Source organism: Meleagris gallopavo, chromosome 1 (genome assembly GCF_905368555.1).
Source record: "Meleagris gallopavo chromosome 1, MGAL_WU_HG_1.1, whole genome shotgun sequence".
NCBI classification, from domain to species: domain Eukaryota; kingdom Metazoa; phylum Chordata; class Aves; order Galliformes; family Phasianidae; genus Meleagris; species Meleagris gallopavo.
The window spans coordinates 46,233,870-46,257,097 of record NC_139404.1 but is presented as its reverse complement, the minus strand read 5'-3'; the positions used below and the strand labels follow the sequence as shown (position 1 = coordinate 46,257,097).

General features: G+C 37.9%; 1 protein-coding gene across 5 annotated transcripts in view; it reads left to right on the top strand.

Moving 5' to 3' along the window:
* Positions 1 to 23,228, top strand: part of ANKS1B (ankyrin repeat and sterile alpha motif domain containing 1B) — a 407,202-nt gene that overhangs the window by 234,847 nt on the left and 149,127 nt on the right. For all 5 annotated transcript variants that reach the window (XM_085223686.1, XM_085223680.1, XM_085223692.1 and 2 more), the window contains exons 16-17: positions 1,883 to 1,981; positions 16,132 to 16,284. In XM_085223686.1, the coding sequence (XP_085079812.1) occupies positions 1,883 to 1,981; positions 16,132 to 16,284 (252 nt within the window). The remainder of the gene's footprint in view (positions 1 to 1,882; positions 1,982 to 16,131; positions 16,285 to 23,228) is intronic.

Genomic DNA, 23,228 nt, shown 5'->3' with positions numbered 1-23,228 from the left:
TGTTTGTTTGTTTTTTTAACCCCAGTTCTTCCCCTAAATTTACTGTCCTCTTTAGGTTAATTAACCTAGAAAGGAAGAAAAGGAGAAATGACATTTTGTGTGTGTTTGCCAGGAAGATAAAAAGGGTATTAACCCCACCTTATCCCTACCAGTGTTTGCACAGCCTGTGCTGCGTGCACTCTTATACAACATGATGTACTTAAAATGACATGATTGCACAGCTTCTCTCTTCAGAGCAGCGCTGTTCTGATGCCATGCACAAATTCTTTCAAGATATGATTTGCAGCCTTGTAGCCTTAAATCATACCCCTTACTGTGAAATATAATTTTAAATGTAATAGCTTTGTAATGTCTCCATGATTGCCTTACAAAGACCTCCCTTAGATTTTGCAAGATATTCTGCAGAGTAGCACTTAAGAGTCCTCAAGAGTACATCTGTAAACTAATCAGACCATCTGAAAAGAGAGAAGATTTAGCAGCCAAACAGGGTGAAGCATTGCTTATTTCACTGTGCTTTTTGAAAGAAAGCCATGTTGCTGTGGGACAGGAGATTTGATATTCAGAAATAATTCATACCCTTTGTTAAGCCCTGATTCAGCAAAGCATTAAAGTATGTTCTGTTATGAGCTTCTCAGCTTTTGATTTTGCTGCTCCTTAAGATCTCTACTGAATCAGAAGCAGCAAGCTAAATAGAATGGTGGAGATAAAGTTTTTCATGGATTTGCTTGCATAAAGCCTATTTCATGGTGATGTTAAATGAGTGCAAATAGTAAAAATTCTTCGTTTTAGCAAATTAGCATCATAAGATTCCTCTAGGGGTAGGAGTTTAGAAAGGTCATCTGCTTTTTTGCTGGATTGCTTCATAAATGTAAAAAAGTTGGAAGCTTTTTTATCTTTTGGTCTGAAATGAAGTAGTAGAAATGGAATGCAGGATTGCCAGCCTACTTTGAATTGTCTTGGTGTGATCCCTGACTGCAATTCACTTTTTAAACTACTGTTGTGCCTCCTGTGACTCATAATAGTCACTGCCAGCTAATCAAGTACCTCATCCTTCAAATGCTAAACTTTCCACCTTTGTGTTACCAGACTCCTTGAACTGCATTTTGTATGGCCCCCTCTTTGGATGAACTGCAGGATCATCTTTTAGGAGTCATATTACCCTCTTACTTGTGTAGTTGTACTTTGTCTCCTACTGCTAGAAGATCCTAACAATAGAGGCTTGAATTGCTTATGGATTTTTGTGGACTTTTATTTTGTGTATTGTTTAGACAGATGGTCTTTAACTGGTGTTTGCATGTCAAGAATTTTTTTACCTGCCTGCAAGTGGTGAGATAAGAGCAGTGATGGGTAACGTTTGGGTTGCACTGGTACAGTTAAATTCAAGGGGAGGGAGCTATATGGGGTTTGTGGATACCACTCTCACTCTTAGGTTTCTTCAGCATTTTACTGATAAGTAACTAAGGAGTTTTATCCTCATCCATTCTGCTTTTCTTATTATGTGTTAAATATTTTTAAGACTGAATTAAAATGAACATAACTGGGAGGAGAATAAAAAAAAAAAGAGTTTTGGAATATTTCTTTAGCCATGTCCCTTTTCCAGTCAAATGAAAGAAGGTTCATATCTGATTTTTGGCTTTATTAGGAGCTATAGTTTCTCTACTGATACGGGTATCAGCAGTATAGCAATCATCCGTGAGTTCAGGTCCCTCACCCATGTTTTGTCAATGTGACAGTGAATGCCATCATCAGTCATTTGTTAATCTTTTCCAATACAATAACTTTAGCAAAGTGTTCCCTTCTAAACAGAAGGGGCTTGTTTCAAGCTGTTGAAGTCATCTGCTCTTTTTTCATTTTATTTCTACCCTTTTTCCTCTCATTTTAGGGAAGCAATGTAATGGAGGACCAAGATCTCTTGGAAATAGGAATACTTAACTCTGGACATAGACAGAGAATACTCCAAGCAATTCAGCTTCTCCCAAAGGTATAGTTTCTGTTATTATCCAAGTGAGAGAACTAGCACCTACAGCTTTCACATTTTTTAAAGCACTTTTTTGAATGGGATTAAACATAATTCCCTACTGGTCTTGTTACCATTTGTTGTATTTGCAAAAGTATAATAACGTAATATCATTACATTGAACCCACATTGTATGGACAATTAACAAATAAAACAAAAGAGAGTAAAATCTGTAATTTCAAATTACAGCTTTTAAGAATTTATTTTAATTTCTTCTAGTTTTTTAATCTTTTTATACACTCTGTCATTAGAAATGTGTAAATAAGGCTGTCAATGAATACTGGATGTTTGACCTGAAAGTACTTTTCCCTTTGAAGAAAGAATCTTATAAGTATTCTTCATATCTTTGGATGAAACATGTTATTCCTAATATTTGCCTTTTATGTATGATTTGGAGACTTCCTGCAGGCTCCATATTTGATTTGCTGCTTTGCATTTTTGCTTCTCAGCTGTGGACATAACAACTTGCAGTCATTTTCCAATCGTTTTTTAGTGCTAGCTGATTTAAGCTACAGATTTTAAAATCAGCGGTATAAAAGCATGGTTCTTATATTTTGCACAACAGCATGATATCAGTGCAGGCTTCTGCTAATGTTTCTAAACAAAGAAACTTGAATAGGTGAGTGAAAGAGACACTGGGCTAAGCATGAAAACTTACTGATTTTGGAAAACTGTGTAAGGAGAATGAATGAGAAGCCAAAGACACCACTAATTCTCAGAGGGCTGCCATGAGAGATACTGAGGCAGGAATAGCATCTGGTGTAAAGTGCATGGAGTACTCTGGAGTTTGGGAGCAGCACGTGTGGAATGATCAAGGTAAAGAGAGATTAAACTGTTTGCAGTTTGACAGTGATGGAGAGAGAGAAGAGCCATTAAAGGATTTTTCAGTTTGGATCATGAGTCTGATTCTGCCAAGAGGATTTTTGATTCATCATAATTGGTTAGAAAAGGTTTTATGGATTGCCTGTAAAAGAGAACAAGGATTTATTTTGTATGGAAAATATGTAAAGTTGTAAATTGCTTCCACTGATGGATGTGCTAGACAATCTTTGTATACTACAATTTGAGTCTGTGCACTGAAACAACAAACATGATTAAAGACAGTAATATTCCATATACAATATTAGACAAGTGAGATAAATGGTGCAAGTATTAGTGTATATAAAAGTAGTATTTGATGAATTACAATAGATATTTATAGTTTAAATTTGAATTTATGAATTCTTCAACAATGCTATCATTCAAAAAAAATCTTTGCAATTTTAATCCCTGCTCTTAGTTGAAGTATTTTTTTTATTTCTCGTATTTCATGAAGAAACCAACTCTTTTTTATTCATTTAAATTGTTCAGAATTAATTAATGATTTTTTAATATTTCACGTTTTAGTGCTATATGAAAATATTTTTAATTATCAAAGAATCATAGAATGGCATAGGTTGGAGGGAATCTTAAAGATCATCCAGTTCCAACTTCCTTCCATGGTCAGGGTTGCCAATTACTAGATCAGGCTGCCCAGGGTCCCATCCAGCCTGGCTTTGAATGCCTCCCGAGATTGGGAATCCACCACCTTCTCTGTTCCACCACCTCACTACTCTCTGAGTGAAGAATTTCTTCCTAAGATCTAATCTAAATCTCTACTCTTTTAGTTTAAAGCCATTTCCCCTTGTCCTTTCATTATCAGACCATGGAAATAATAGATCCTCCTTCTGCTTGTAAGCTCCCATTCAGGTACTGGAAGGTCACAATGAGGTCTCCCCAGAGCCTTCCTTTCTTCTCCAAGCTAAACAAGCCCAACTCCCTCAACCTATCTTCATTGGAGGGCTCCAGCCCTTTGATCGTACTTGTGGCCCTCATACTCGTGGCCCTGCTCCAACAGCTCCACATCCTTCTTGTGCTGACACAGTACTCCAGATGGGACCTCATGAAGGCAGAGCAGAGGGAGGCAGTCCCCTCCATTTCCATGCTGGCCACCCCTCTTGATGCATCCTAGGATACTGTCGGTCTTCCAGGCTGCAAGAGCATGCTATTGGCTCATGTCAAGCTTTTTGTCCATCAGGACCCCCAAGTCTTTCTCCACAGAGCCACTCTCAATTAATTTTCCCGGTCTGTAATTGTATTTGAGACAGCCTCAATTCAAGTGCAACACCTTGCACTTGGACTTGTTAAACCTCATGCACTCACTTTTCAAGCATGTCCAGGTCCCTCTGGATGGCATCCACGTCCCTCTGGATGGCATCCTTCCCTTCCATTGTGTCAGCTGCACCACAGCTTAGAGTCATAAGTAAACTTGCTGAGGGTACACTCCATCCCACTGACTATGTCATTAGTAAAGATGTTGAAGAGCACTGGTCCCAAGATGGACCCCTGGGGGACACTGCTTGTGACCAGCCTCCACCTGGACATAGAGCTGTTGGAAACAACCTGCTGGCTACAACCATCCAATCAATTCTTTATCCACCTAAAAGTCCAGCCTTAAAATCTATATCTCTCCAAATTAGAGATAAGAATGTGGCATGGGACCACATCAATGAGCATAAGTCCAGGTAGACAACATCAGTTGCCCTTCCGTTGTCCACCAATCCCATCACTCCATCACAGAAGGCCACCCGATTTGTTGGCCATAATCTGCCCTTGGTAAAGCCATGCTGGCAGTCTCAGATCACCTCCTCATCTTGCATGTGCCTTAAGATCTCTACGAGGAGGATCTGCTCCATGATCTTCCCAGGCGCAGAGGTGAGGATCATTGGCCTCCCTGGATCTTCTTTCTCCCTTTCTTGAATATGGAAGTGGTGTTTTCCGCTCACAAGAAACTTCGCCTGAAAGCCGTGATTTTTCAAATATGATGGAGAGCAGTTTGGAAGCCACATCAGCCCAATCCTTCAGAGCTCTGGGATGTACGTTGTCTGACCCCGTAGACTTGTACACATTCAGCTTCATGTGGTAGTCTTGGACTTGCTCCACTCTTACCATGCGAGAGATTTTGTTCCTCTGGCCCTTGCTTAGAAGTTCAGGGACATGAGAGGCATTGAGAAGCCTGATTGATTATGAAGACCAAAGCAAAGAACTTGTTAAGTACCTCAGCCTTCGCCATGTCTGAGAAGGTCAGCTCTCCCTTTTCATTTATGAGAGGGGGCACATTTTCCTTTGCCTGTCGTTTCTGACCAGTGTATCTAAAGAAACCCTTCTTGTTGTTCATCACATCCCTTGCCAATTTCAATTCCATCTGTTCCTTGGCTTTTCTGATCCCATCCCTGCACAGCTGGACAGCATTCCTATATTCATTCCAGGCCATCCCTCCCCGCTTCTACTGCTTTTACTTTTTTTCCCCTGAGCCTGGCCAATGGGTCCTTTCTCAGCCACACTGGTTTCCTGCCTCCTCTGCCTGATTTCTTATTCTGGGGGATGGAGAGCTCTTCTGCTTTCAGAAAGGCATCCTTGAATGCTGCCATCTCTGCTTTGTTCCTTTCTCCCTAAGGACAAAAGTTGAATACCCCCATCAGGATGAGAGCCTGCAAGAACAACACTTCTTGCAGCTAAAGCAAGAAGGCCTCATCAGCAGACTCCTCTTGATCAGATGTCCTGTAGTAGACCCTGATCACCAGATGCTCTTTATTGGTCCAATTCCTAATTTTAATCCACAGGCTCTCAACCTGTTCATGACTATTTCTCAGAGGCAGCTCTTCTCAGTCTATCCACTTCTTAACATAGAGGGCAACTCCCACACACCTCCCACCTTACCTATCCCTTCTAAAAAACTTATAGCCATCAATCATGGTATTCTAGTTCTATGAGTCATCCCAACATGCTGTCATGTTTCTGTGACAGCAATGATAGTTTTTCAGTTGCACCGCGGTTTCCATTTCCTCCTGCTTACTTCCTGTGCTGTGTGCATTGGTATAAAGGTACTTCAGCTGGCTTTTGGCCACATTACCTTCTTGAAGAAGCTCTCTCTAATACCTCTAGAATGAAGTTGAGATTTTCTCCTATTGATTCATAAAGTGACAGTGTTCCCTGAATCTTTCTTTTCCTCAGCAGTACATCCCCTTCCACCATTAAATCTAGTTAAAGCCCTGGTGATGAGCTGTGACAGTTTACTGCTAAGATATTCTTGCACCTCCAGATCAGTTGTGTCCCACCCCAAGTCAGCCTTCCTGGTTTATAGAAGGTATGTCCTAGATCATAGAAACCAAAGCCCTGGGCATGACACCATCCATGCAGCCATTCATTTAATTGGTTTGTTATTTTCTTCCTGCCTGAACCTCAGTCTCTCTCCAGCCAGTAGGATTGAGGAGAACTTTACCTGCACTTCCGTTTCTTTTAGCATGTTCCCAAGTAACATTTATATATTTTTCTATTTCCCAGTCCCAGCTTCATGAGACCCAGTTTGAAAGACAGTGGATAGTAGTCCTCTGGCTTTATCTTACCTGGTATCTTTTTCCTAATATATATATATGTATATCCCAAATGCAGGCCTCTGGCAGGCAGTAAACCTTTCTAGAGAAGTTATCTGGGTGGCAAATGAGTGCCTCAGCATCCCTCAGCACAGATTCTCCAATTACTGAGAGCCTTTTTTAGTAGCACTTTCACCTTTTTTCAGTGGCACTGGTTGTGACTCTGGTTATTGGTTGGATCTTTTTTACATGGTTGCCCCTTTCTGGTTCCAAACCTCCATCTACGCCGCCTTCTCCTTCCACCCCATAGCTTCATGTCTATTGGCTAGGGAGACTTTGGGGAAGAGGGGGGGGGATGGGCTTGTCCTGTCCCGAGCAGAGACGAGGTTCCTGTCTCCTTCATCCTGCACATTTGCCCTCTGTCAGGTTGGAAACCTTGTAATCTTCTTCCCCTTGATGGGGCATGAGACAGAGCTATTGGGCTGCCTGTACCACTGCATAATGCCAGACATCAATCTCTCTCTCCAGCTGCTGGAAATATCTCAGCCTGGCAACTTCCTCTCACAGCCTGGTTAGCTGCTCAAAAAGATCATCAAGTTGGGTGTGCTTGCACCTGCGACATCCTCACTTACCTCGGTCCCTTGGATGACTTCCAGATTTTGAAGCTTCCCACAGCCAGAGGTCTGGGCAGCTCTTTTGCTCCCTGGGAGATCCACCTATATAAACGTGTCAGCCCAGAAAGATTATGGGCCCTCCATCAGAGTTGTGGTCACCATCTTAGTTTCAGTAGGGTGCCTCACCCACAAGAGAGGAGCAGGCTGCCTAACACTGTCCCTGTTTGCCTTGCCAGCGTCAACTGCAGCACAAACTGCCATGCCCATCTGCCTGCACATCCTGTTCACAGCACTCCTGGGAATATCCTTTGTACGAGCAAGGGTTGGATGCCATGACTCCCAGCTCTGCCCACATTGTGTTAGAGCTGCTTCTCATCACTGACTCCACTTATCCCACTCAGGGGAGGCAGGGGCCACTTTCTGCAGTTTTTCCACCATTTTGTTGCAATTTTGCCTCTGCAAAGTATCCATTGGTACCAAGAAGATGACTTTTCTCACTCCTCAATACTGATTTCCTAAAGAATGGTGGTATCTCTATATTTCAAACACCACTGGTATATTCAGGAACCAATTTCTAAGGCCTGACGTAGTTTTAAATAGGAAAAAAAATCCACATATTTATCCAAATATAGATCAATTTATTTTTGTATTTTCTTATACTGTGTTTAACCATTATAAAAAGGCGTGCTTGAACCAGAATTCTCAAAATAGAATATTTTTCCTTAATAATTCTGTATTTGAGAAAAATATTTAATGAGGGAGTAAGCTAATATATTTGTAACAGATAAGGAGAGTTGGGATCGTTTTTTGCTTGTCATTTTATCCTTTTTGTTAGATTAGAGATAGCAGCCCACATTCTCATCTTACACTAATGTAGTTTAAGTTATTCAAGTTTCACATTAATATTAACTAGAGTACTTTATGGTTTATTATTATTAGATAAGGTTAAGACGTGCCAGTAGAAATATAATTCGTAAAGTTAATTCTTAAAACGGAAATATTTTATGCATGACATCAGTTTTAGAGCAAATGTCTTAGCAGAGTTTGATATTGCATTCAGAATTCTTTTTGTGTTAACAGAATGAAATCAATAAATCTTTGGAAATGGACTTTATATGTTTTATTAAAAGGAAGTTCAGATGTGTAGAGAGCCAGGGACCGTGCCTGAAAGTATACTAAATTTGCAAGTACAAGGACTTCAGAAAAAACAAATACTGAGGGAGTGCTTGTGTGCAAGATAGGCTTAATTGACTAAGAAAACAATGGAAGTCACATTGTGTCATTTTCAGTTATCTCGGCATCCAGAGTCTATGTGCAAGTGAATTCTCAGTGGATTCCTAAGTGGTTGAAAATAATTATCCTAGCTCATCTGAGGACCTAGATGAGAAATAGAAATTTTTTCATGTCAGTTGCTCAGTATAAAGCTCCTTCTTCCAGACCGTAATGGGAACACATTCTCTCATTTGACAGATGGAAGAATGTTGTTAGCTTAAAGCACCATTTTCCTGGCTTCAGAGCTATTCTTATAATACGCAGCTTGTTCCTTCCTGCACAGTGAGGTTTCACGTCTGGGAATCTTGTAGCAGTGGCATGCAGGCAGCAAGTCTGTTTCCTGGGTGCTTTGCAGAAGCAGACAAAAAGTAGGACATGAGTGGGGTATTGAGCACATGCTCTCTGTAAACAGTGTTATATGAGCAGTAAAGCTGTGCTTCTAAAAAGCGCTAGATCTATTACTCATATGTAACACCCATTTGTGTAAGCACATTAAATCTGGCATTTAGGAATACAGAACTGCTTTGCCTGTGCCCATTAACTATGCTGTGTATATAGCAGAGAGGGACCACATCATATATTTGCTATTTGCTATCAGTTGGTTTAGGTGTTGCAGAGCTTAGCAATCTATTTTGAATCTTGGTGTTTAATTCTCTCTCATTCAGCACAGCTAACAGATAGATCACCAGCACTTCCATTCCTAATGACAGTGACCAAAGGAGGAGATGCTGCAAAGTGGATATGGTAACATCTATGTCCCTTTCTAGAAATGACTTCTTGGTTTTGTTATGGTCTGCTGGAATTGAAGATGTAAAACAGGTGTCAAGAGAAGTGCTTTCTTTCCTGCTGTTATTCTTCCTTCTAACACTTCTCAAAGTTACTTACCAGACTTGGAAGGAGGTCACTCACCAGCTCATTACACTGCTTCTAAGGCCATAAGGCCAAAAAAAGAAAGTGTTAGATTCAGCATAACACAGAAGTTTTTCAACTCTGAAACACAAAGGAATGGATCAGTAGAACAGAGCAGTTGTTAGAAACATCCATGCTATAGTTCAGGGTGTTTATCTCAGACTGGTGCCTCTATTCATGTGCTTCAAAGCTGTCTGATGAAAGTAGTCCCGCTAATGTTCTCCTTTTTTCCTTCTGTTAGTGAGCTACACCTGATGGGACATGAAATCGTTTTTCTGTTTCATGTAAATTACAGTAGCTATCGCTGGTCCTGTCACCATTGCCCATTGAGCAAGTCTTATTTCTGCTCATGCTTTTTTACATTGTTATTTGTGGCTGATTCCGTATTGACTACTCTCTACCCTGAGGCAAGCTAATATGCCATAGGAGAGAAAGTGCTATATCTTGAATGTCCTGGACTTTCAGCACATACTTCTTTCTGAGAAAGAAGATAACTGATAATTAGTTTCTTGAAGTCTTTCCTAGTGTGGCTATTTTGCTCCAGGTATTCACCCTTTATGAGCTCCATCAGGACCCCTAATGGGATCCACATTCCCATCTGCAACCTTTCCCAGATCAGGGGGACTCAGTTCTCCCATAACTTTTACTCTTAAGGCATAGTCAGCTCATCCTTGTAACTAATGCAGACTTGGTGGTAGAGTTGTCAACCACTTGATTCAAATCTCTGTGTCTCTTGAAGAGCAGAATTTCGTTCAGACACATTTCCTTTAAATACCCCATAGGTGAAGCTGAAGGGATGGTTGGGATTTCTGACCATCACCAAAAATAATATTAGTAAAAAATAGAGAAAATAAATTAGAGATTGTATTTGGTGCATTCCTGCTTCTGGTCTTCTGATTTTCTTTCCTCCAAAAGGAAAACTATATTATAGTGTACATACAAGTATAAGGTATAATGTGTACCCAAAATATTCTGCAAACCAAACCAGTGTGAAGTGGAGGCAATGATCAGATTACTTTTAAGTCATGCTATGGCAGCAGACCATAGTACTGTTGGGCCAAAGAGATCGTTGCTAGTTCAACCTCTGTGTGCAGTTGATGGCGTATTGTCAAATGGAAACCATTCAGGGCTACTGAGGACACAGCAGAGGATGAGTGTTGCCATTTATGTGTCAGTCTGTTGATCTGTTGTAAATCTCCAGCACTATGTGCTGAAGTACTAACAAATACCCGAGGGACTGTTCTCGAAAGTTATCATCATAGAAATTCTTGAGATCAAAGGCCACACATTCTAATTATTTCACAAATTTCTTATTTAGGATTTCTTAAGATTACATCATATCAAACAGAAATGTCCTGAACTGTCACATAAAGCATCTCAGTAACACTGGGTGTTCTTCCCTTGTCTCACATATGGCATCTGTGAACAAGGAGTCTCTTCAGTCTTTTGGCTGTGGAACCAACTATTTCAAATTTTCCAAAGGAAAAAATATGTTTGCATGCATCTGTTTTTCTTTTCATTCAGAAGACAGATTCAAACTGCAAAAAGTTACAGAAGGGATGCTTAATGTAATGCTGGTAATCTTCTGTAGGAAACTCTGAACTTAATTCATGATAATCTGGATTTACCATTAGTGCAGGATTCTGAATCAGGCTAGACTGCAAAGTGAATGTGACTATAATGTCTTTTTATATTAAGCACCACCAGAAGACTGAAAGATTTTGACTAGCAGAAAGAAAAGTCAAACATTATTGGGACACAGCTTCGAGTAGTTGATTTTTTTAATATGTGGCAAGGTAGAAAAGGAACACAAAAATTTTGTATACTGCTCTTCCTTACTCACTATGCCTTTGCAGGCAGGTCATTGTTTTAACCCAGTGACATTCTCAGCATCAGCAGCAATTAAAAAATCTTCTCAGATCTGTGGGAAGTTCAGCTGGTCTGCTTGAGAACTGTCCTGATTCCCCCTCAGCCTTCTCCCCTTACAACAATCCAGAATTAATCAGATTGGTAATTGATAGTTTCATACACGTTCCTGGGAGAGCTGATTAAATGTCTCAGAAAGGCCAACATTTTATAAGAAAGCATTATGTGCCTGCTAAAAAGATCTTTCTTGCAAACCTACACAAGTGTGTAAATTCACCGTAATCGCTGCTGTCATTTAACAAGCTGTGAAAGTCGAGTCATCTCTTTCTCCTTATGCAGGGGATAAAAAGCTTGATTTTAATACAGTGATGAGATCCACCAGATAATGATATAACCTGTAGAGAAAATAGCGTTAGTTCCCCTTCTGTCTGAGATGAACACAAAAAACTAGTAAGAGTCCATTTTATTGAATTCACTGGTGCATATATGATTACTGTAAAGCTCCATTCATATTTACTTGGACACCTTTAAGTGACAAAATGTCAAGTAAAGTGCCATCTATTCTTATGTAAAACACAGTATAGATATAGTAGTGATACACTTCTAAAAAAAATGGTATACATGCAGTCTCTTGTAAAGGATTTCTCAACCCAGTAGAATGCTATTTCATATTAACATCTGGCTATGAGAAACTGCTTTCCGGGCTTCTGCTTTCTATTCATTTCAGAGGAAGCAATGCTCGTGAAAGATCAGTGAGACCAAGAAGAGAAATCTCCTGTGTTTTGTGTCTTCCTCTATGCTTAGTTTATATCATATTTTCCTTAACATTTCTTTTTCTCTATCACGCCTAACTCCTATGGGCTTCATGCTTAGATTTTTTAATAGTCAGCATTCTAAAATCATCTGCAGTGAAACAGCTAGCAACAATATTGCTCTTTAAATAGAGTAACCTAATGAACTGGAAGCACCTTCTGTGGAAGAACAACTGCTTCTATTTATGAGTAGTTAATCATTGAAAGGCTGTATTTTGAACAGTCAAGACTTGAATCTTAGAAATTTTATACAGGTCAAACAGTGTGGACATATGTGGTTAGATGTTTGACACCACTGGTACATCTGTTGGTTCTGGTATGAAATGATTGAAAATATGGTCAGTAAAAAGGGAAGTCTTTTTCTATCAAAAACAAACAATAATGAACAAAACAAACAGCAGTTAGCATCAATGAGGTATTCTACAAGATACAAATGATCAGTGAGAGGAGACTGAGATTATGGTGTAATATAGAAAAAAAGTACATGCAGTTCAAGAGCTGTTACTTGTTAATGAGAACATGAATACAAGGCAACTAAAGTACATGCTGTAATAAAGTAAATTGGCAGTGTTTCCAAACAGCTGTATTTCAAACTGTTTCTATTTTTATTTAAAAACTCGATAACATTTTATATGAAACATAGGTACTGTTGATGATACTATCACGTCTAGATAGCCAATCTGTCAAAGAATACTTGAAAGCAAAAAATTCAGCCAGCTAAGAATGACAGTTAATAAGTTAGATGATGTTATTAACAGACATAACAAAACTTTCCATACGAGAGAACTGATAGTGAAAGTTTATTAGTTTTCACGTATTGGGCACATTTTAGAAAATTTGTTTAGAAAAGAAATTGGTTCTTTTTTCGTGACAAAACAAATTATTGCTTTTTGGCTGAAACTGCTGGCAGATATCCTAGTTCCGAGATTAATTTTCTGTCATTGGTGTCAGGGAGCAGGAGGCAGGGTCCCCACACCACAGCAAGAGAGCTCAGAACCGAGAGGGGTGCTGGGGACACAGGGCCATGCTGTTGCCAAGAAGGACAAACCAACTGTCCAAGGAGAGCAAGGCAGGAATCCCAGGTTTCAATAACTGGGAACATCCACAGCATAAGGCAAATCCACAAAGACAAGGACAGTCTGAGGTTGATTTCGGAGGATGAGTCAGTGGGAAGGATCAAGGTACTGGTTAGGTACAGGTGTACCTACAGCATAGCTCAGGTGATGGCCAAAGGCATGGGCCTGAGCTCAATTTCAACTCCTGCAGAAGGTGAAGTGGCCCCATCAAGACTTCTTATTGCAGTCTGTGTGGGTATGACCCATGGTTACTCAGATGCACAATACCTGATTTAGCCTTCAACACAGGCAGCCAAATCACTGAATCACAGATGAGGCAGGAAGGGACCTCTAGTTGCACCTGATCTAAACCCTCTTCTCAGGCATGGCTGCCTCAAACAGGCTGCCAAGGCACGTGTTCGGGTGTCTTTTGAAGATCTTCAAGGAGGAAGACTGCACAGATTTTCTGGGCAACCAGTTCCATTGCTCCTTCTCTTGCACAGTAAAGCACTTCCCAATGTTTAAATGGAACATCCTGTATTCCAGGCTTTGGGGCAGAGAGAGGGGAAATGTTGCAGACTCTCCTGGTGCCTGACAATAGTCCAGTGCATGTTCATATAGGCTGCTGAGTGACTTGATGACAATTTTGTCTGCTGGCACCAAGAGTGTGAAACTGCTGCATACATTTCAGTTGTTCTCAGCATTTTGCTTATTGGGCTGTTATGTGTTTCCATGCTTGCATCCCTTTGCCTCAGTAGGATTTATATCTGTTTTAACAGCCCTTCTGATGGAGATCTCCTTTGAGAACTCCGAATTCAGAAACTTCCAATGCCATGTTTGCTTTTCAGAGAAAAGCTTCCAGTATTATGTGCTAAACAGCATGAGGTTTCTTAATCAGTAGGTCAGAAGAAAATTAGTGCTAAAATCAATATTCATAAAAGTTTAAATAGTAATAAGCAAAAGAAAGATTTTGCATAATATTCTCCATCTGTATTCTCTGAGAATTGTTTCAAAAGTGCTTCACTTTTCTATGTTAGGAGAAGGGAAACAAAAATATATATTTCAAAAGTCATGGGTTCCATGTGGACCTCATACATCTTCATATTTTTTCTCTATATAGATTTTTCTTCTGTTTATTGGGCCATTTCTTTCCAAGTGTCTGTTGTTTAACAATAACTTATTTCAAATCAGCTCTAGAAATAAGCTTTCCAAGAAGCAGAACTGACAGGGTTCTCCGTGGTTTTGCAGTCTGCTGGACAGACTACCCTTAGTATAAAATTGGAAATAAATCTGAATGTCAGCAAAAGAAGAGTTTGCCATCCTTTTGGCATTTGGAGCTTTCATTCTAAATCAGGATGAAACAAACTTCCAAAATGTCAAGATCAGCAACAAAATTGAATTCATAGTCATAACTTAATTCTTGCCTTTTAACTCTCACTTCCTAATATGAATCCTTTGCTTCAGAAGTGACCTGGAAGATTACAATTCCCGTAGTTAATTATGGGAATTATCTCTCTTATATGATTTAAGGTAATGATTTCACTGCATCATTTAAATATTTCCATTAATATTTTATACCTAACATCTGCAGCAAAAGACCAAAGAGTAAACTGTCAAATCCATGATGCAATGTGTCTGCATCGTTCCTCTCTGCTACTGCGGGAAACCAAGATCAAGATCATGACTTGCTGACTTTCTGCATTTGAACACATAGAAAACACTACTTTGGATTTCAAATTTTATTGCTTTTTCTCTGCTTTGAATTCAAATTGCATTTCAGATAAACTTTGAGAAATAAACTGATTCAGGCAAGGTGTTAAGATCAGAATTCTCTTCTTTATAAATTACTTTGTCACTTCAAACTTAAGCTCAAAGCATTATATTTTTGTCATACTGCAGTGTTTCTCAGAAAGTTGCAGCTTCTTATATACACTTATATAAGTGTATACAAGAAATGGGAGACTGCCTTTCACCATTCACAGTACCACTCTTGCATATTCTGGAGATATGCTGAATATCTGAGATATGCTATGCTGAATGCAAAAACTCTGCATTCAACTCTGTTAAACTCTGAAACTTCTTAAAAGTTTACCAATTCAGTGTATTATCAAATTAGCCAGAGTTACATGTCAATTCAAGCAAGAATGTCAGTGATATGCAAATAGTGATGTTGAAAATTGAGGTTATTGCTTTTTTTATTTATTTCTTTGCTTCTTTGCCACTGTTGCAAATTGCTTTGTAATTCTTAGGAACAGTATGTCATAACTAATTGCACAGGTAGAGGCTTTATTCATTTTTTCTTTAAAGGCTATCTTGAAAATCTTCTCCTGTGTCACTGAGGCAATTTGGAAAGAAAAATTACAGTTCTTTACTTCTTAGTAGTTTTACAACATTCCAGAAAATTAGATGCTAGTTGGATTTCTTAGGGTTTTTTTTTTTTTTATGAAAGTAAAATGTATATGATTATGCTTTTTCTGCTTGCGTTGATCTATAAATGCACATGGTGCTTTTCTGTGTACATCATTCTGTCAGTTTTGTTCCAGTAATATTTGTTTCAGTTGTCCAGTCTCAATCAACTTCAGGGAAGCAGAGCAATCTAAATTACATTAAATTCCCAGGAGCTCCATGAAAAATATGGCCAGGTAGAGGAAAGACACTATTTTAAAGTTCCCTTGGGGGTGAAAAAATACACTGTGGCTTCAACCTCTATGAAATATCACATAACCTAGTAGGAGAGATAAATTAGGAATAATATAACCAAGGAAATATGTTTCATTTGGAGTTCGATAGCAGAAGATCCAACCCTCAGTTTAATTTCTTCTCCTACTATGAAATCTTAGGTGTCATTTTTGTGTAGTCAGGATATTAATAATCTCCTTCTCTCTCTGTCTCTCTTTCTCTCTTTTGCCCTCCCTTGCTTATGGATTCTGTGATGTCTAGTAAGGATTGAACACATGCTACATACAGTCTTGGTATATTTTAGTTTAAAAGGCAAAGAGCCATGAGAAAAAGATCCGTTGAAAACTAAGTTTTATTAGTACTTTTACTCATAAAATTCTTTCTTTGTGTTGTGCTAATCTTTGAAAGGATGTCAATCAGAGAATAAAGTCCCAAGGAAAATAAATGTAAATAGCTACTCTCTGAAATATGTTTAATGAATATTATCAGCAATTCTTACTCATTCTTGTTTTTCAGATGAAGCAGATCGGTCATGATGGCTACAACCCTGCCTCTGTAGCTGAATGGCTGGATTCCATTGAACTGGGTGACTATACCAAATCCTTTCTAATTAATGGCTATACATCGATGGACCTTGTGAAAAAAATCTGGGAGATTGAATTAATTAATGTAAGTTGGTCAATTTATAGCAGTGGTTGCTCCAAAATATGTTATAGTACGTGTCTTTACTTTAGGAAAGGAAAAGCACAAAAGCAAACTGCACTACAAATACTGTCAAGTACTGTTAATGATTACAGCTTTCATGCCTTTACCTAGGTTGACTGTACCCTTTGCTTCTATTTGCATTTTCATTGTCTTTAGCATGACATTCAATCATGGCATCTGCCTTCAGGATGCTGAATGACATTTCAAAGTATATTTTTATTGTTTATAAATTCTATGTTCTCACTTACAGAGTGCCTAACAACAGTAGCTCTTATAAACACACAGGTTTTTTTTCCACATGCTTTGGCTAAATTAAACTTGAAAGAAAGAAACCCTAAATGTAGGCAAGTTATACTAGCAGAACAAAATATTGTATTTAATTACCGCTTTTGCTTGAAACTTTGTTTACACAAGTTAGTTAAATTTGGTGCCTAAATATGGGCAACCATAAACTTTAAAGTGGACTGGACTGCATATTAATTTGGAATAAGATTAATTTTGTACTATGACAGTGAAGAAATTGAGAGTACATATTTACCATTGGAATTTTCATATAGGTTTTGTGTCTGGTACTGATGTTGTTTGCTTTTGTAAAAGATAGATGATTATAGCTTTGGATCTGCTGTGGCTTTTGAAATTGACTATATTGTCACCTTATCTGATCTCTAAGACAATCCCTATGTGAACAAAAACTCAATGTCATATTTTATTAGCTCTTCACAAAAAAAAAAATCTGCTCTTCCTTCCTGTGTAGGAGATACTCTGTCTCCACCTCTAATTACTGCCTATCTGTCAGAGCAGTGAAAGGGCCACCAGAAGCCACAGGCAATCAAGTGTAAGATGCAACTTCATGGTGGGGAATAGTTCTCAATTCCCTTCAAGGTAGAGAAATGGATAACATAAAAATGGTGCAAAGCCATGTTTCAACACAGTAATTGGTGTACAAGTTACAAGCAGGTATAGCCCAGGACCAGTATTTAAAAGAAGAGGTATTTCTTATTAACTGAAAGGCAAATCTACTACTTGTTAAAATTTCTTTTCTTTCTTTCTTTCCCCCCATTCCCCCCTCCTCCCCAGTTAATTTTAGCTTGCACGCAAATGTAGAATAAGAGTAAGGATTAGTCTGCCTTACATGTTCTGTCTGTTGCATTCAATGTATGTTGGAGGAGTATAAATGAAGTTAGGGTTTGATTGATGTTATGGGTGTCTGCTGCTAAGCTACTTGTAACTGATTCTTTTTTCTATAAGCAGATGGAAATTTGTTAAGAACTAGGGATCCATTGCTCCTGAAGCTTATATAGATGAACAGTCAGCACTGAGTTGCAAAAGTAGAAGTCTCTGCTCATGTTGTGTAACTTTATTTTGAATCCCAACCATTTTTCCATAATCAATTCACAAACAAATTACCTTTTAGCGCCCCCAAGTGGATCATTAGAGCCTCATTAAAGACACAGTTAATTCCAAATTTATTTAATTGTTGAAAAGAGAAATAAGTGCCTGCATTGAAATTAACAGGAATACATTTCTGTAAAATTAGTATAAACCAAACCAGTGTAAGTCCCTCTAATTTCAGGAGTTAACAGCCTGTTCTCAATTAATCCCTATGCTTCTTGGGAAAATGTTCCTTTTTGCCATCATTTGCAATAAGGAGCTATTAAACAGTTATTTAAATATTTTTATGGTTGCATATATAAATTTCTCCCTGCTACTGGGTAATAGAGCATAGTGACTAAAGCAGTCACTAAAATTCTCAGAATTTACATTAGAGTCTAGCCAGTATTTATTTCCTTTCATTTTTCTGACTTTTCTAACCAATTAGTAGCATAATGAAATAATTGCTAGTTACAAGAAGCTGTGGCTCCGGGAAGTACTTATTGTTATTTTTCTGTATGGATTGAGGGGAAATTTTCAGAAATGGACAAGAAATTGGTCTGAGGCATTGTGCAGTTTGGCTTATCTCTGACCTGCAGTCCTGCTGCCTGAAATCGATTTCAAATGTTCCACCTCCTGTTCAGGCCAAGGCAAACAAGACCTTCTTACAGAAAGTTTTCATAAAGGAATCCATAAGCATCAAAGCCTCTAACTCTGGAATGTAACAAGTGCTACAGATATAACTTTTTCCTTTTAGCCATTGGTTAAACAGTTGTAATCTCTGAGTTTGGCACAAAAGCCATTCTTATTTCTATGCAAGGAACTCATTAGTTCATATTTGGTGCTTCTTTCCATTTCGCTTTTGGGAAGTCATTCATGGCTTCTTGAGGGGGTAGAAGCAGATTTGATGGTGAAGATAATATCTTTACTAAGTAAAATAGCATAGTTGAAAGGGCATGGAAGAGAAGGGAACATTTGATTTTTCACAAACCTTTCACTACATTCTGAATAATTAAAATTATTTACTATCTTCTTTCTATACGTTTATGGATCAAGATAATGAAATTATAGATTTTTTTTGTACGTTAGTAGTAAGATTATCTTTTGTCATAATGGCATCTAATATGCTTTTACTTATAGCATACCCCTAAACTTTCAGTATGATGCTGATCAGTGTGCTTTTCTTCTATTTCAAAGTATAAGTCTATTAATTTATTAAAGCAAACAGTCCATTGTTGTTGGGTTTTTTTTTGTGGTTTTTTTTTGGGGGGGTGGTGAGGGAGGAAGACAGAAAGCAGGCAGTATATTCTGAAATTCTCCCTGCAACTGAATGAGTTTAGCTACCTTATTGGCAAAGAGAAACAAATTTAAAATACAGGTTCCTGCTGCAATTTAATGTCTGCTCTAATTTGTGTACTAGTCTCCTTTGGACTTTTAGGTATACATATATATAATGTGTATTCCTTCAAGCACAATCAAGCAGCTATTACTTAAAGCAATTGAATCAAACTTCAAAAAGCTATTAGCTTGTGTTTCTTGTTAGCTCCTGCCACCCTCCTCAGTCTGTCTTCAAAAATATTGTCTTTGAAATTTAGATTCTGTTTCACTTATTTATTTGTCATTTAGATCAAGAATTGTTCCAAATTCATTGCCTTCATTAATTTCTCAGAAGTGTGCTTTCTGGGAAGGATAGTTCAAATTGTCTTGTCCTCACAGTATAAATATTCAGGGTATACTTTCTCCCAGAACTAGCTTTTCCAATATTTCTGGTTTTTGTCTCCAAGATTCCTTGGCTCACTGGAAAGGTCAAATTCTGTACTCAGATTGAGATACCATTTATTCAATGTTGTAGCTATGTGGAACTTCTCCGGAAAATATCTAATCTGCTGGAAAAAAGCCACTATGTTTTGAAATCCCCTAACCCATCTAAAGCATATATCTGTGCTTTAAAGTATAAATGTTCTTCCATATGACTAATCACATTATTCTTGTCTGTTATCCTGGATTACTTATGTAACCCTCCCCCTCTGGGACTCACTCTGTTCAGGGAGCTTTTACTAAAGAGATTCTTCATGCAAGATATAAACAAGGTAAAAGCACAAAATGAGTTATTTGTTGTCTAAAACACACAATACATTGCAGGACTAATGAGCTAAGCATTAAGTCACCCCCCACAAATGAGTCACTCAGTCTAATGGCGAAGTAGTCATCACTCAGGTAGGGAATCTCTGGCTTCTGCTGCTCTTGGAGCGGGCTTATCTACAATGTTGCTCAATTGCTTTCTTCTGATTCCCTTTTTTCCTCAGGATTTTATGCCTTTTAATATGAGCGTTGTTATTCTTGAATCCTTGAGGTGCCAGTTTCCCCATCTCAACAATCTTACTTATGTCTTCAATTTTACCTTTCTTATCTGGCATGCTTTTAGCCTGTGTACTCTCCTACAGCTCCTTCTCACACCCTAGCAATTTTCTTGGGAAAAAAAAAAAAACAAACTGAGAATGGTTACACAGCTGTATTTTTCTGAAAGTAGGCCTTGAATCACAGATAGATGAATTCCTGGGAGGAAGGTTACATGTAAGTGGCCTGGTTTACATTTTTTTTCTCAAGAAGTTCATTCTGCATAGTGACCCTCTTCTATTTTTGTACAGAGATCTTTTAAATGAGTGATTCAGTCATTTCTTTAGAATTAATGTTTAACAAATTGTTTTATATATTCAATTACATTCCTGATTTTGAGCTTTTGGGGAAATATTCTTCATGCATTCTCTCAAAACTTGCATTCCTGGTTTCTATTTGGATGTAATGATTGCTGTTAAGGATTAGATCAGAGATACTGGAGAGAGAAAATAGCCACCAATGGACTATCTTCCATTAGTTTATAACTGATAGACTATCTGTAACATTGCCAACAAATTGCACAGTTTAAATATGTACTGTGTGAAGAAGTGATCCTTTATTTGAAGCTGCTACTGCGGCCCACTATTTTTTGTAGTATAGTAACGAAAGTTCATTAAAATGGCCATGCTGAAACAGATCAGAGGTTCTGTATGCTACACTGTGTCATCTATAAAACTGTCCTTAAACAGGTGACTAGGGAAGGCTGTGCACAAAGGATAATCATATTATGAGCTATCTGCACAGCATTCTTCCAGTCATTCATTACTTCCAGCTGAAGGACTGTTTTGTAGTGTTATCACTAGTCTTCTTTCCAATGGAATTTATATATATATTGAACAGCAGAGGTCTGTTCAATATATTTATATTCTCCTCAGAATTTCACTAGGAACCTGCTTCCACACTGAAAACTGTTGTTTTTTTTCCTACAGTTTCCTATTTTAACTGGCTATTTGGTGCAAAACACCCCTCTTCTTATGGCATCATGCCATGACTGCTATATTTTTCCTACAAGATTTGTCAAAAGACCTTAGAAACTCGGACAAGCAGATCATCAACTTTATCTATGTACTTTTGACAGTTTCAAAGAGCTCCAATAAGATTTTGAGATGTGAGGTACCTTTACAACAGTCACTTTTTACTCTTTTTGTTTGCATTTATCTATGTGTCCACTACTAGGATATGCTATTAATTCCTGGGACAAGCTTACAGACCTTTATTTCCAAATTTGCACATCATTACTAGCGATTCCGGAAATTTATTCTTGAATTCCTTTTCTATTTATCTTTTCTGTGCTGTGGTTCATTTTACACTTGTATCATTTCTCCTTTCAGTAATCTCTCTTGCAAACTGAAGTTTTGCAAAATGGCTAAACTTCACTTAGCCATTTAATACTTCCAGAAATCGTTGTGCTGTATCTTTCCAGTCCATCTTTGTATGCGCTTTAAATGCGCAGAGTGCCTGCTATACATGTCTAGTTTCAAAGTCAGAGTTACTTTATTCATATCTAACTTGCACCTGTAGGTATAAATAATAGCAACCTTTGTACTGAGCTTAGCTCTCAAAGCTCTTCTGAGGCTTTAGACAACTAATACACCTACAATGTCAGTAGAAGTTACAGTCTCTGCTTAAAGGACTTGAAAATGAATCACAGACTGCATTCAGATTTCTTGATTAGGTTAATGTTTTGGTTAGCAGCCTCCCTACTATTCCAACAGAACAGATAGCAACTCTATAGCTTGTCTTGGTAATACATGCCAAATGGATGGCTTTTTGTACAGTTCTCACTTGACAACTTAATTTCCCATGCTCCCTGGCATGTAAGACACCCTTTTTTTTTAGGAGGGCTGTCTTTCAGATTCTGTTTGACAAATTATTCTGCAACTCTTCTCTTGTTATTAGTTAATTTCCCAGGTGTACCACTCTGCAGAGGCAGGTTTTGAAGAACAACGAAACATTACATCTCAATAACATTCTCATACGTTGTGATTGTAGATCTACAATTTCTATTCCTTTTCCTCTCTGCCTTAGAGCACCATGCTAGATTTTAGCTCACTGAAAGGAATTGAGAACATGCAGTCACAGTCTCAAAGATACTGCTGACTAATAAGGATGTCCATAGCTCTTCCTGTAGACTGGAAGTCTGCATTAACAAAATATTCTGTAGAATCTTAACTTACTAGGAAAGGTCTTAAAAATAAATTCTGTTGGTGTTTTAAAAAATTCTCTGTATTTCACGTTCTTAATTCATGCCTTTCCAAATATTTATGAACACTTTGTTAATATAATTAAGAAAGTATTTGAAGTTAATTTATGTGAATATTTTAAAAACAGCTCCACAGATGCATATGTGCGCACACAGACGTGCATACATTTATTTATATTTAAATGTATGTAATTGAAAATAAATAATTATCCAGCAAGCTAAATCAAGGACTCCCACATTTCAAATGTAAGTGCCACTTCTGCAGAGACAACCTGGTGCAAAATCTTGTATTCCAGAGATTTGAGGTAGCATAAAATGCTTCAGATTCTCTCTACCATCCTTCAAAATCAAATGGGCTTTTTTTACTGAGGGACAGATATTTCCAGCCTATGTAAATTTTATGGGAATCTTTGAAGTTCTTTGCCAGGCAGACTGAACGTTGAGTCTTCTCACTCATTACTCAAGTAATAATCTATGCACTAAGACACTTTTCTACTACATTTGTGGTGTTTTGTATGTTAAACAGCTACAATTTTGAAGTGGTTAATGCATAGCCTTTGTTGTTATGAAGAAATATGAGGTTATCCTCTGGCTCGTGTTTGCAAAACTGTGTATTAATAATACAATCAAATCTTAAGCAGGTTTTTTATAACAGGATAGTTGCTTATGTATTTCAAATCACATAATCCGTAGATGGGTCTGACACTGAACAGCTTTCATCATGATCCATTATTTCTTGATGAGCTAAGATATGTATATGGATTTACTCAGTTGCTTCTACATTAGTAGAGCAGTGCCTCAAATGACATTACATTATTTTGTGTGAGCTACTACACTAATAAGTAACTCAGTAAATTACTTTATTTCTTTTGGAAAAGGATCAGTAAGTTCACTGCATGTACAATAAAAGTTATGAGATATTATACAAATAGCATTT